The 15,164-nt window shown below is 42.3% G+C and overlaps 1 protein-coding gene across 4 annotated transcripts in view; it reads left to right on the top strand.

Annotated features, from left to right (window-relative positions):
• The window catches only part of Tbc1d4 (TBC1 domain family, member 4), a 178,121-nt gene extending 163,363 nt beyond the window's left edge, over positions 1–14,758 (top strand). For 3 of the 4 annotated variants that reach the window (XM_039093969.2, XM_039093970.2, XM_039093971.2), the window contains 6 exons: positions 871–1,029; positions 3,847–4,091; positions 6,339–6,498; positions 8,354–8,523; positions 9,882–10,058; positions 12,462–14,753. In XM_039093969.2, the coding sequence (XP_038949897.1) occupies positions 871–1,029; positions 3,847–4,091; positions 6,339–6,498; positions 8,354–8,523; positions 9,882–10,058; positions 12,462–12,695 (1,145 nt within the window). In that variant the 3' untranslated portion in view covers positions 12,696–14,753. Of the gene's footprint in view, positions 1–870; positions 1,030–3,846; positions 4,092–6,338; positions 6,499–8,353; positions 8,524–9,881; positions 10,059–12,461 lie in introns of all 4 variants that reach the window. The other variant, NM_001427219.1, reaches the window with a different exon arrangement.
• Positions 14,759–15,164: the final 406 nt, after the last annotated feature.

The raw sequence follows: 15,164 nt of genomic DNA, 5'->3' as shown, positions 1-15,164 counted from the left end.
CTTGGGAGGTCTGGGTGGTCTGGTTGGTTGATATTGTTGTTCTTCCTGTGAGGTTGCAAACCCCTTCAGCTCCTTCAGTCCTTCCCCTAACTCCTCCATTGGGGTCCCTACGTTTAGTCTGATGGTTGGTTGCAAGCATCCGCATTTGTATTTGTCAGGCTCTGGCGGAGCCTCTCAGAGGACAGCTACATCAGGCTCCTGTCAGTAAGCACTTCTTGGTATCAGGAATAGTGACTGGGTTTGGTGATTGCATATGGGATGGATTCCCAGGTGTGACGGTCTCTGGATGGCCTTTCCTTCAGTTTCTACTCTGCTCTTTGTCCCTGCATTTCCTTTAGACAGGAGCAATTCTGGATTATAATTTTGTGAAGGGTGGGTGACCCCACCCCTCAACCAGGGGCTGTCTAACCTCTGGATATGGTCTCTACGGGTTCTCTCTGCCCTCTGTTGTAAGTTGTTTATAAAGAAGGGAAAGTACAATGCTGTGTAGATGGGTGGGTCTGTTTCTAATTATAGCTTGCTAATAGATGGATAGAGATGGATGATGCTGTCCCCATGACGGCTGCAGAGTTCATTCTGTTACTCCCACTTACGTCAATTTGTCTGATGCTTGGCGTTCTTTCGTACCGCAGAAGGGATGAGTGCCTTAGTATTGCTGTCATTCGATCAGAAATATTCACTTACACATAGTAGTGGCGAAGGGACTATAGGTGAGAAATTATTAAATATGTTCCTGTTAGGACACCACCAGAGACCATGAGCTGAGAGTGACAGACAGCAAGGAGCGCCGTGGTGGTTTTTCAGATGTGGCTCATCTCCTGCGACTCTAATGGCTTCATTCCCAATGACTTTGCATCTCTTGGATTGTAGGGGTCCCTAAAAGTCGGCGAGGGGAAATTTGGCAATTTCTAGCTTTACAATACCGCCTGAGACACAGATTGCCCAACAAACACCAGCCTCCGGACACCTCCTATAAGGAACTTCTGAAGCAGCTCACGGCTCAGCAACACGCCATCCTCGTGGATTTGGGTATGTCTGTCCAGTGGGTTATCGTTTGCAAAAGTAAAAGGCAGCTTACCGTTGGATGGTTCATTGGTTGGTTGGCATTGGTGAAGAGGGTCTGTTGGCGTTTGCTGAGTTGCTGACTGTGTTGGCTGGGTAAGCTGACATCATATTCTGATTAAAGAAGAGTGAGTGGAATATTCATTCACCCCCGAACTATCCCTCAGAAATGGGAATCACTATGAAGGTCAGATTATGGGTTCTCTCAGCTACTGAGTTTTGAACAGTTGACTTTTGCCTCTGTGTGTGTGTGCGTGTGCGTGTTTATAGTGCTGGAGATAAACGCCAAGGCTTTGTACATGCTGGGTAAATGCTGCTCCACTCAGTTATCTCCTTAGCTAAGTGACTCTGTCATAATCAGTGCTGCCTTTGAAAGTGGTCAAAAAGATATAGAAATATTTAGCAGAGGCATTCTAAGACCTTCAGACATTTCTGAATACAAACTTTATCAATCAAAAGGAACTCAGTAGCCATCCAAGAAGGGACTCAGGTATAGCCACCTGGATAACAGCAGATCAGAGAGCAGGTAGCCCTGTGAAGGATGGGTGGGCTGATCGTGTCTGTATGAGGAGGAGAGGCCGCTTTCCAGAACCCTCAAGGAAGAGAAGGAATCCAGTAAGTGCTTAAGTTGTAGAAAGGGCTAATGCATCCCTACAGGTTGGGTAACAGGTTAGCTGTGTCAGTGCTGTGCAGATAGACGGATACTTCTAATCTCTGGAAGAATTTCCAGTGCTCTCTCAAATACCGAGTTTAACATAAAAAGTAAAGTCAGTAATTTTATTTTACCGTCTGAGATAAGTTATTGGCCAGCCTAAAGTTCAATATGTAGTCAAGCATTACCTTGAACTGAACTTTCCCATCTCCCCGATGCTGCCATTATAGATTTCTAGCACTCTGCCAGGTTTCTATAGGGCTAGAGATGGAAGCTAGGCTTTGTGCATGCTGGGCCAGCACTCTGCTAACTGAGATACATCCCCATCCCCCAAGCAGTGCAATTTCAAAAATCATTTTTCCTTCTGAAGCAAACTATTCCATGTGTTTTACTACTCTAATGTATCTACATGGTTCTTATTGTTATTTGACCATTTCATCTGTACTCCCGGAAGCTAATCGACATCAGGTGTCCAAATACATTACTTGAGTCCTTGAAGAGTAAACAGGAATACTTTATATTTGGGGTCAGTTTATATTAGGCATATAGAAAAATTACTGGCTAAAAACAAGTTTTTACCTCTGTTCCTTTTTTTGAAAAACAACCTTTCTTGGAGGAGGGTGTAACTCAGTCAATACACAGTCACCACAAAAGAATTAAAATGGAAATGTTCTGGAGAGAATGGACGCTCGAGTCTGGTCCTGAATGTGCCTTGGGCTGTGGTTGTTACCAGGATGCTTTGCTCCTGAGGCCACTCCTCTGTTGAGGACTTGAGTTGGCTCCCTGCAGAGCTGTGAGACTGTATCCGTAATTGGGTGATGGGACCTAAGATTGAGGCGTTGCAGCTGGGGTCAGTCTAGCTGTCCCTGACGACAGGGGAAATGGTGAGGTAAGGCTACAAGATAGGACTCAGACAGAATGGAGTCAGAATCGAGTTCCTGCACAGTGTATATAACTTTTTCTTAGGAAAAGATTTAAAGGAGAAATTAGAACATTGATTTTAAAAATTGCTTATTTGCCTCTGAATGTGGCTTAATGTGCTCCTCTAGCCTTTTCCGGTTCTCATTTCTCCTCCTTACTCTGCAGAAATAACCTTATCGGTTCCCGGGGAGGGGAAAGGAAAACAAAAATTACTTGTGAACCTATGTGGTAGAAAACATTTTAAAATGTAAACTTTGCAGCTTCCAGTTGACTGGGGTAATCACTTCCTAAGGAAGCACGCACGCATCCCCTGCATTTTCTGGTAGCTCAGAGAAAGTCCTAAACTAGTGTGAACAGCTTTGGTGAGAAAGATCTGTCTGTGTTAGTGCCGACACCAGCTTTTTAAAGACGCAGGGTTAAGCGTCTACATGGTTCCTATTGCTGTTTGACCATTTCATCTGTACTCCTGGAAGCTAATGGACATCGGGTGTCCAGATACATTGTTCATGTATTCATAGTTATTTTCTATCCAGAAACAAATTTTAGGCAGAAGTTTACTTAGAATTATGTTGAAGTTTTACTGTCCTTACTTTCCCTGGACATGTATGTTGTATATATGTGTGTATGCATATATGCATATATTATATATATATATGTATATATATATGTTATATAAAGTCTGCATGGTTTATGGAAAAAGAAATAAAGTTTATCTTAAAAAAGCAGAATTCCTAAGTGATAGAGTGTATGTAAAGCAAAATAAAACAAATAAAAAAAATCCCTCTACCTGTCATATTAACAAGGAACAAACAAAATGAAAAGTAAATCTGGTCATAGATTACCAAGATTCTGCCTTACATAATGAGACCTTGCAGAATTTGACTGTGGGCAGATTCTTTGTATGAATTTAGACATCGTCTCGCTTTAACCTCAGAACAAATCTGAGTTCCGCTCTGTGGTACGTTTTGGATCCGCCATTGAGGGCAGGTTCCTGTCGAATGTTCCTGCTTTGGCAGAAAGCAATGCTACTCAGCATGAAATGGTTGCTCCTGAGTCATGTGTGGAGAAAGGGTGATACTCCATGAGGGAGGAGGTCGAGGGGGAGGGACAGGACAGGAGACCCCCAGGTGGCAGAGTGCTGGCTCATCCTGAGGTCGGTAAGGTGGGTTCCCCTGTGATTTCTAAGCATGTTTTTTTCTTTCCCTCCACAGGGAGGACTTTTCCCACTCAGCCTTACTTTTCAGTGCAGCTCGGGGCAGGGCAGCTGTCCCTCTTCAACCTGCTGAAGGCCTACTCTCTGTTGGACAAGGAGGTAGGCTACTGTCAGGGGATCAGCTTCGTGGCCGGCGTCCTGCTTCTGCACATGAGTGAGGAGCAAGCCTTTGAAATGCTCAAGTTCCTCATGTACGACCTGGGCTTCCGCAAGCAGTACCGACCGGATATGATGTCACTGCAGGTGAGGTGGTGGCTCTGGGTGGGTCAGGCGTGCAGGAGGCTCTCATTGGAAACCTCAGTACCAGCCGTTTCCGAGCCATGGTTCAGAGTTCAAGAAATTTAGGCCCACTGTCTTAGAACAGATATGTGGGTATCTGTTAGCCATTGTTTGAGTGGAGGATTGGAAAATTTGCAAAATGCCCATGTGCTTAGGAAGGCATACAGAGAGTGCCTACCAAGATATATAACTATAGCAATTCAGTTCCTACTTGGCAACTGTATATACATATATTTAATAGGTTAAATAATGTTTTATGTTTTCTGATACTTTATATCAGAGAGGAGAATTGGTATCGTTATAAAGAATTAAATAATTCTGCTTTCTAGAAAAACAATTTCTTTGTTATTGGGGTTTCAGGCAACAGAAACTAAGTGTGAACAGTATTTGATATTTGGTCCACAGGCAGAAAGATTTAGTTATATATTTTTAAAAAAGTGATTTTTTTCCATTAAAAATTTGATACAATGTAAGTATAGGTAAATTGTATTCATACATTAATAATCATTTTGATTCAGGGAGCATCAAAGAAGAGTCCCGAGTGGTAATCCCTAAACACATGTACATATATGAGCAACATTAAATGGGTTGTGTGTGTGTGTGTGTGTGTGTGTGTGTGTGTGTGTGTGTGTGTGTGTGTTTGTCTGTAACAATAATGATATCAGAAGAAGCCGTGAGTCCAAGTTGGAGGGAGACAAGGGACAAGTGAGTGGCTGAAATGATGTAAGTGGTGTCCTGTGCCTGAAATCCTCAAAGAAAGTTATTGCAATGATCATTAGGGTTACTAAAAATACCCTTTCTGATTTTGGAAAAGTAACATTTTCCCCGGCAGCCTTCCTACCAGCTGTGACAGACACTAGGGATGTTGTAGGAGTGCTGATCTCTCTGCTTCACCTTTTCACTGTCTAGAGCAGGAGGGTGTGATCTGTAAGATTTCAAAGATGGCGCCCGCGCCTATGCCAGTGAGCTTGGCTTCCTTGAGAGGAGGCCTGATTGATCGCTTCACTCTTGAGTGTGGGCATACAGTTATGCTTTAGTGACTTTAACTGTGAACTAGGGGATGACGCCGCCCTTGCTTCATTCTCTCTGCCTCATCATGTTCCGTCTCTGCTGATTTCTGTGTTGGATATATTAGCCTTCTATCTCTTCCCTTGTGCAGCCCTTTCTCTCTTCTCTCGTCACCCTTCTTCCACAGGCAGCTTTGCCATGTTCAATGGACTGTATTTGGATTTTTTTTGGCAAACAGGGCTTTATTAGTAAAACTTACTTTGTAGGAACCTTGAATTTTCACATCTGCCCAAATACACTTCAGTGGAGGAAGAATCACCTCAATGGAGGAAGAATCCCTTCCCCCACGTTTAGAACCCAGGGTGCAGAATACAATATCCTTAAAAATAATGAAAAGGCAAACGTTTGTTTCTTTATTAACTTGCTCTCTTTTTACTCATCCTTACTAATTAGACTTGTTTCTGAGCTTGCCGAAATACTTGTCCTTCGGTTGACGAATGCCCACCCTGTCTAGTTTCTGAACTGGGGCTGGCCTAAAGGAAATGTATGATTTCTTGTCTGACACGACTTACTGAGATAACCATCTCATTACAAAGCCTCTTTTGTGTTTGCCTCCTGCCAAGCTGCTCATTTTATAACCGTGACTTCCTGTGGCCCTGGTTCCTTCCTTTTACAGTGGTGGAAACTTAGTTTCTTAGTTTCTCTTGCAGATGAGGCTCAGGCGGAATCCGCTGCGTTTGTGTATAGCACTTTGTGAGTCGTTTCCCCTCAGAAGCTGTCTTGTTTTCCATTTCCACTTTGGAAACTGTTCTTGAATTTACGACAGGATTGGTTATTGGCACGCGTTTTTATTAATTCATGTTATTTTTTTTAATAAGAAAAAGCTCACATTCTGGAGGAGATGTTGAAAATCTGCTAGGAAACTCAAACACTTCCTTTCTATAGGAAGAATGATGCTCTTCCCATGTATGTACAGCATACTAAACACATGGTAGAACCCCTTGCTCATGAGACTTAGTCAGATTTTCGCTGATATGAATTTATGAGCTAAATGTAGTGACTTGGATTTGAACACAGTCTTTAAAGTTAACAACAGAAATAAAGATATGCTATTTTACTAAATGTGTGCTGTCAAAAGTTAATATATTTTATACACATGCAGACTACTACAGATTTTATTCTTCTTCTGTTTGTGAACTGTAGATTCAAATGTACCAGCTGTCCAGACTCCTTCATGACTACCACCGGGATCTCTACAATCATCTTGAGGAAAATGAGATCAGCCCCAGTCTGTATGCTGCACCCTGGTTCCTCACACTCTTTGCCTCTCAGTTTCCCTTAGGATTTGTAGCCAGAGTTTTTGGTAAGAGACGCCTGTGTTCAAGAGGGATGGTACTCTAGTCTCTTGAGTTCATTGTCAATGAACTCCCCTTAGAGCTGGCAAAGTTCTAAGTAAAATTCAAATGTAGTGGAAACAACTGGGCTCCCATGAAGGTCCCGTGTTTATTTGTGTGGGAGACGTAGAAAACACAGTCTTCAAAGGTAGATTAGAGGGAGACTCTGTAGAGTTATCTAAATATTTATTTTTCTGTTTTTACCTCTTTCTCTCTTCTCCTCTTCTTCTTCCTTTTCCTCCTCCTCCTCTTCCTCCTCTTCCCCCTCCCCCTCCCCTTCCTCCTCCTCCCCTTCCCCATCCTCCTCCCCCTCCCCTTTCTCCTCCTCCTCCTCTTCTTCTTTTTCTTCTTCTTCTTCAATTTATATTCAAAATACAGAGACAGTACCCCACTGCCATGCTCTAATGGCATGCCTATTGTTCACATGCAGCTTTGTTCCTGTCTTATTGCTTACATGGCTACCTTTCAAGCCATTACAGGAGCCACAGCCAATCCCTAAGATCATGGCTACTAGAAAAATCACTCGGTTTCCGCAGGCACATTCCCGAGTAGTTGTTGGCACTGGAAAATAGGAGAGGAGGATGGTATGGTTTGTGCTCCTCCTGGGCTCGCTCATCAGAGTATAATTTAAAAATCAAGACACAGGGGTGAGTGTAGTTAGACACACCTGTAGGTTCAGCACTTTGGGAAACAGACAGTAGCGTTAAGAGTCTGAGCACGTGTGAGCTACACAATAAACCCCCATCTGTCTTAGTTATGATTTCTGTTGCTATGATGAAACTTCAAGACCAGAGGCACCTTGGGAAGGAAAGCTCACAGTTTCACACCACACCTTGTCACCAAGGGAAGTCAGAGCAGGGACTTGAGGCATGAGTAGGTACAGAGGTAATGGAAAAGTGCTGGTTACTGGCTTGCTCCTCATGGCTTCTCGGACCATAATCTCCCTTGGTCCAATGCCAACACTGTGATGGGAGCAAGGTAGCTACTCAATCACTGCTTTCTTCTAACACCCAGGACCACCAGCTTAGGGGTGGCACCACCCACTGTGAGCTGGCCCCTCCCATATACATCATCAGGTATAGGAAAATGTACCACAGACTACTTGCCTACAGGTAATCTTAAGGAGACATTCTCTCAGTCGAGGTTCTCTCTTCCCCAGTTTGTGTCAAGGTGACATAAAATTGACCACAGAATCTAAAAACAGGAAGGAAAAGAAAGACATCAGCAACTATTGTTCTCTAGAAATGTGTTCAGCGATGTTGGCTGGGACCTCCGTTACCTAGAGAGGGCTCCTACAACTGCTGGGTTCTGCACATCTGTCTAGGACCCATAGCAGAGAACTCAGTATTCATGTACCATTGTCTGGGTTGAAGCTTTGTAATTTTTTGGTCAAATTTTAAATGTTCTTTAATTTTAAGTTGTTAGCGTGTTCTTTAAAGTATTAGTATAAAGATCAGAAAAATTAGAGATGACAGCAAATAGAAAAATATTAGGAGACATTTGAGTTAGAAAAATGTTAGGAGACATTTGAACTTTGAGCATATGTGTGTTTTACACATACGTACACCACATTGAAGATTATAGCGTACTTTCTTAATGGCAGGATATCTGAGATCCTTAATAAGTAAGAAGAAGAGACAGCCTCCCATCCTTTTGCTTCAGTCATATTAAACTTGTTTTTAAAAATAAAAACTGGTTTTGACCAATTTTCTTCTACAACACGTTTTCTAGTTCTGCTGCTGTAACAAAAACATACTTTTAGAACAAAGCATGTACTCCTTCGAAAACTACAGAACTTTGCAAAAATTTTGTCTCTTCTTCCAGATATTATTTTTCTTCAAGGAACTGAAGTTATATTTAAGGTTGCTCTCAGTTTACTGAGCAGCCAAGAGGCACTGGTAATGGAGTGTGAAAACTTTGAAAACATTGTTGAATTTCTCAAAAGTACATTACCCGATATGAACACCACTGAAATGGAAAAAATTATTACCCAGGTATGATGTAAATGACCCAATAAGTACTAAATGTTTTCACATAAAAATGTACTTTGCCTAAAATCAAGTTTTTTCAGGGCTTTCTTTTGTTTTTATCAGGTACACTTTATTTAGAAATGAGACAGTTATGAAATTTTAGCATTGTAACACTGCCTATCTGCCCATGCATAGAAAATATGGCGTTAGTGGTTTTTCCAGAAATTCTTTTCATTTAAACCAATGCTAAGACCCAGGTTATAACTTGAAGAGTCATGACTCTTTAACTGAAGTAGATGACGTCAACAGGGTTTTGAGGTGGATATTTCCAAACAGTCACATGCCTATGAGGTGGGATATCACGTGCTGCAGGATGAACTTCTGGAATCTTCCTATGCCTGTGAGGATAATGAATCTCTAGAGAAGCTGGGGAGAGCCAAAGTAAAATGGAGCCCACTAGGTTTTTCAACATCACTAATTCTTTCAGAATTTATAAGAAGGGCCAGGCCTGTGACCCCAGGTACTTGGGAGGCAGGGGCTGTGCAGTCCCAAGTTCAGGGCCACCCTAGTGATGTCACTCAGTGATTGATCATTTATCCAGCAGTACACAGTCCTGCATTTTCTTCTTAGCACCATAAAGCATAACTGATATTCAGATTAGCATGGACATAATTACCAGTAGTTTCTTATTATTAAAATCTTTGTATTTTGATTTTGGAGATGTGAAATACATATATCCTCTTTAAAAAAGAAAAAAGAAATCCAGGGAGAGGGGAAAAACAATAAACGAAAAAAACAAAGTTAAAAGGGGAATTTCCTGACTCCCAGGTTACTAGTAGGATTTCAACTGATTACCTGGAATCTAGTGCTGATCTTGAAAGAGGCTCCCAAAGAATAGCAAGTGAATTATGCATATATCTTAATTATGCATTAAGATTTTATTAAAAATCTTTCTGCTTCATTAATGCATACAGTCAAAATACTCCTGTGTGACTTTGCTTACTAACCAGCAGAGGTTATCTCAGACACATAATCATCGCTCAACAGCAAATGCTGACGTGGTACTCTACATTTCAGGAGACAGCTATTAGATTACAGTCATCTTGGTGGCAAGATACCCTTGGATGCTAGTTTGTTCCTGTGACTTGGTCTCATTCTCCGGGTGTTTCATTTGCATATAAATACATTCTGTGTTAATGTATTGGAAGTTGAGTCTGTTTCAGTTGTTCTTGTGTGGATAGCCAGGCTTATTTCCCCATTTGGTATGTTTTTAGTGCTTCTATTAGTGCTGGGAAGTAAACATTAGGTCTACCAGCATATACCCCTTGTATCGTGGTATAGGTACTGAAGGCCAGGCTAACCAACCTGTGGTGTTTCAACAGGTTTTTGAGATGGATATTTCTAAACAGTTACATGCCTATGAGGTAGAATATCACGTGCTGCAGGATGAGCTTCTGGAATCTTCCTATGCCTGTGAGGATAATGAGTCTCTGGAGAAGCTGGAGAGAGCGAATAACCAATTGAAAAGACAGAACATGGACCTCTTAGAAAAACTCCAGGTACAGAAAAACCAATTAGAATGCTGATCTGTGTGCTCTCCTGCATGCACGGAATGGCCCCAAATGCTTGTGAAATGAATGTGGGTTGAACCCCGAAGACCAAGGACCTGGGTATCTCACTAGTTTCCCGTGTATGGAGGATCTACGAATATAGTTAGGGGCCTAAGTATCACTTGGGAGAGAAAAATGCTCACTCACAAAACAATAGAACAGCATTTCTAAGCAGGATTTGGGCTCATCTTATTGGATGTTATGTAATTCAGATAAGTTTACCGGGGAAAGAATAATGTCTGAGGATTTGGGAATATGGTTGTGTGAGCCTGGGCTGGGCTCTGAGGGCTGAGTAGTGAGTGAGGAGAGCCTCTGTTTGCTCAGAGCAGGCCGTGCCATTCAGAGGCTGGGGCAGAGTGGAGCCAGCTTGGTATCTGGTCAGGTCCCATATAGGTCAGGTCCCATACTGGGGAGAGAACAGTTGAAGAGTGGAGTGCAACAGGTTTTCTTTGTTGTCTAATAAGAGTGCAGTTGCATGTGCCCCTCCTAAGAAGGAAACATCTCAAAAGGATTCAAGCCTCACATTTGAAAGAACAACATAAACCAAAGACAGATTAGGGTGGAGTAAGAAGGAAGGGGGGCAGGTTTCGTGAAAATCTGGTCCGGGAGGATGACGTTTGTCTAGAGCAAAACAGAAACGGAAGGTGTTTCTGGGTAAGTTTGAGCGAGCACGTAGCAAACAGTCCTGCCACTCCGAAATGCGCAATCACTCTATTCCCAAGTTATTCACTATAGTTTATAAATAGACGAAAGTAGAACAAACCATCTACAATGAAATATTCTGTCCTTGAGGTAGCATGATAGGAGCTTGGGATCCATGAAGTTAGCAGGCATATTGCTCTCTGAAGTCCCCAGCGCTGGATCACTCAGAGAGAAAAGAAGAGGTTGATTTAATCCATAGTCCTGGAGGCTGGAATAGCGTGTTGCTCCCTCTGGCAAAAGCCCTTGGCTATGTGACATGGAGATGGTGTCATGGTGGAAACAGGAAATAGAGGGAGACTTGTCATGATGAGGAAAGAATCCGGGGACAGGGAAAGACAGTTTTCCTCTTGGGGAAAAAAACATTTTACAAGAACCAAGAAGGGTCATAGGAGAGGTACCTTAATGGCGTTCAAGGGGACTCTCCTCACTGATCACTGAAAGATGATACCTATGGGTGACATCATCACTTGGTAACACATACCAAGGTGTAACAGGCTTCTAACTGGAGCCGGGATGGGCGGGAGGCACGGAGGTGAGGTACAGTCACACCAAAGCCATATAGTAGCAGAGGTTGAACTTCCTGGGGAGGATGAATAAACATACATTTTTTTAAATAAAATATTTCTTTTTATTAAATGCTAAGACAAAGTGATTAATTCAGAATAAAAAATAGTTGCTGAACTGTTCCTTATTACTGGACTATTTCAATATCCACTTGAAATTGGGGAAGGCATTTGCACCCATTTTCCATGGGCAATGGTCCTTGCTTGCTACAGACTTTCTATCAACAGTTCTAGGTAGTCAACATCAAGCTTCCCAACCGGTCAAAATGAGTGGAGTTCCAAGTGTATCTAGACAAATCTCTCTGGAGGTCTTTGGGTTGTTGAAGGTTCTAGCCTTGGAAGGCATTAGGGAGTTTCCCATGCATCCATCCACTTTGTTCTTCTGGGAAGGTAGCTATCGAAGGGCAAGATTGTCCAGAACTACCAATCGCTTGGGTTCCTTCTTAAACATAGGAGCTTTTCTTCATCATGGTACATCACCATGCAGCAGGGGGCCCTGGCCAGAGTCAGCTCCATGCTGCTTAGGTGATAATCTATCAAAACTATGCTCGAAACCAACTCACAGAGCAAAACCTAGTCAAGAATTTCCTTATTCTGTCCTCAGTCAGGCTGGACGGACGTGGGGACTCCAGTGGGTGTGGGTGATGATTGTGGGGCATTGTTACAGTCTTGCTTTACTGCTGTCATTAGAGAGAGGAGATAAGTCATGTGAGTGTAATGTATGTTAGATCCACATTTACTATGTTGCTGGGATTTGAGTCCAGAATCTTGTAAGTGACAAAAGGGAATTGAGCTACAGCTTCTGCTTCTAATACCTGGATTTTTGGGGACTCTAAAACAACAAACGAACAAAGGAAGAAACAAACAGAAGTCTCACAAAACTCCATTTCAGAGGACATTTTTGTATACTGAAATATACTTGGGAAGTGTATGCATTTTTCTCAGTGTTTTTTTTTTTTGCATGCCATTCTGTTAACTAATATGATATAATTATCTGACAACAGTGTAAGACATGACTGTTACTGTTACAAAGAAGCAGATTCCTCAAATATTTAATTTGAAGGATTTTTTTTTTTTTGACAAACAGGTGGCTCACGCTAAAATTCAGGCCTTGGAATCCAACCTAGAAACTCTTTTGACCAGAGAAACCAAAATGAAGGCTTTAATCCGGACCCTGGAACAAGATAAAATGGCTTATCAAAAGACAGTGGAACAAATCCGGAAGCTGCTACCAGCAGATGCACTGGCTAACTGTGAATTGCTGTTGAAAGACCTAAGTTACCCAACCAACGATAAAGCCAAGGCGGGAAATAAGCCATAGTTTCAGACAGAGCCTCCACAGATGACGGCTTCCTTAAAATACCCGGAAAAAGGACCCTGTGTAAAATCGACCAGAAAGCTGGTAGGACAGCTACTACTGGTGCTGAGGTCATCAGTAGGCGACGTAGCTCTCCTCAGAGCACTCTACTCTTAAGCCATCACAGACACCCAGACTGTATTTTCTTCTGGTTGTTGCCAACTATGTACATAACCATATATAAGTGGACATAAAGATTCATGCTTTCAAATCAAACAGTAGGTGTATATTCAGAGCAATTTTTTCTTTTTTTTTTTTCAGCCAGAACTTCATGAAATTCACCTCCAAGGGGGAGTTCAAGTAAGCTTCTCCTTGGATACACACGAAATCCTTTTTCTAGTGAAACAAATCTAGAACATCTTTGTATATTGAAATATACTTGAAAAAAAAATGAATGTATTCCCCCGCCCCCCAAAGACTAGCATGCTTCACTCAGTGTGGTAGACAGACACATTTCTTTAGCTCTGTGTCTGTGTCTATAAGGGACATGATGGGCTGCCAGTCTCCCTTCTGAGTCTTCGAGGAAGGTGGGGCTCTTCTGCCCTGCCTGCTGTGTGACAGCCTTCGAGCATCTTGAGTGCGGTTAGGCTATGCTTTAGATACATGTAGGGAGAAAGCAGGACATTGTGGCTGAGTCAACCCACCTCAAGGTGAAGAGGAATGTTGCTAATTTTCTAGCAGATTAGACCAGCATTGATATTCAAACTGAAAATACTAGGCCTCAAAAGACACCATTAAGCTCCTGGATAGCTTTTTGCCTTTTTATTTAAGGGACTTCTATAGTGGCAAACAGTTGCTTGGTGCTGTATTTACCAAGTGAGAGGGTTTGCTTTTTTTTTTCTCACAAAATTATGGGAGCATTCTAGGTAGTTCTCGAGACCTTCGGTTTTAGAAGAGGGAAATAAAATTAGGATTTCCCAAAGATGATATATACCACGTTCAGTTGCTTTTCTATCTTTTGCTCAATGATAGAACACATTTTTTAAATCTCTTTACCCTTTCATGTGAAAAATTTAGAACTGTGAAATATTTAGGAACAAACCATGGAAAGCACACTGGAGTGGAAGGGAATGTCTCCAACCCAGGTAAAGCTTACGGCTCTGTGTTTGGACTCCGGACTTCTGCTGCGCACCCATAGGTTACCAGAGAATGTAATTTTCCCAGGACATGTTGAGTCCCTACAGCAGAGACGATGGATTTTACAATAGTGCCTCCGAACACAGACACAGCAGGGTTTTCTTTGCCTTTCCAAGCAGTGTTTACCGTCGCTGCTCTTTCAGCCCTTGTCTTTTTGCAGATGGGTTACTTGGGGGTAATTTTCCTCAGAGAGAGTTTATTGCACACAAGATGAAGTTTTATTACAGGGCTTATAGGAGTCAAGGTGTAAAGTCTCCAAAGACATCGAAGAGTGGATGCCGAGCATCTAGGCTGTTCCCCGCTCGAATGTCAGAGGTCTCACAGGGTCAGAGGATCCTTGGATCTAGGGGGTGTTTCTCCGAAAAAAAAAAACAAAGTCTTATTAGCTAGGAGAGGTGATGTACACATTCTAGATTCTAGGAAGTGCTCATTATCGATTCTCCATTCGGTTGAGGGCCATTAGTTGATCTGTCGCTTGGATCTTCTGGAAATGTCTTCATTTGTAGCATCCTTTATTCTCCTACCAGGATGAAGAGGAGTTCAGCGTTTCTGTCTGATGGTTGTGATTGCCTTGTGGGTGTGATACATGGGTGGTGGTTGAGGGATCCTTATGTTGGGGAAGGAACTATTTTCTTTCCATTTCTTCATTAAAAGTTGACTATGTTCCGGATGTTGGGGGTCCGCAGTATGGGTTGTTTATGGTATTCAGTGATTAAGACCATGTGGATATGGTATTTTTTTTTCTTTTGTGAAAATGATTTTTCTTTCTCTTTGGTGATTTAAAAAAATTTGTTACACCTGTTTCGCTTTGTAACTTTACATCTTCATCACCTTCATGTAACGTCTAGGATCATTTCCAATAAATATGTTGCTGCCGTTTCCTGAGCTTTTCCCCTGTAGTTGTCTTTTGAGGGGTGGGGTAGGCCACAAACTCTTGCCTAGAGTCTTGAAAACAAAACCTGTATGGGTTTGGAATGATATCATCTAAACCCGAACATGCAGAACAGTCTCATGCAAACAATCCGGGACACAAAGGGTTATGGGAATACATTGTTGCCAGTTTCCAACTTCTTTCCCAGTGAAGCCTTTGCTACTGACTGGAGAAAGAGAAGGGAGACCGAGCCATCAGAGTTGCGGTACACCTCTTTCCTCCCTGGATCCTGCTCTTTCCCTCCATTCCTTCCTATTCCTTCTCCTCTTTACCTCCTTTCCCGTACTATGGATGGAAGCTAAGATCCCGTACACGCTAAGCAAGTACTGTATCATTGAACTGTATCCTTAACTGTAACCCACTGC

Source organism: Rattus norvegicus, chromosome 15 (assembly GCF_036323735.1).
Source record: "Rattus norvegicus strain BN/NHsdMcwi chromosome 15, GRCr8, whole genome shotgun sequence".
Classification (NCBI taxonomy): domain Eukaryota; kingdom Metazoa; phylum Chordata; class Mammalia; order Rodentia; family Muridae; genus Rattus; species Rattus norvegicus.
This window is presented reverse-complemented; position numbering and strand designations above follow the sequence as displayed.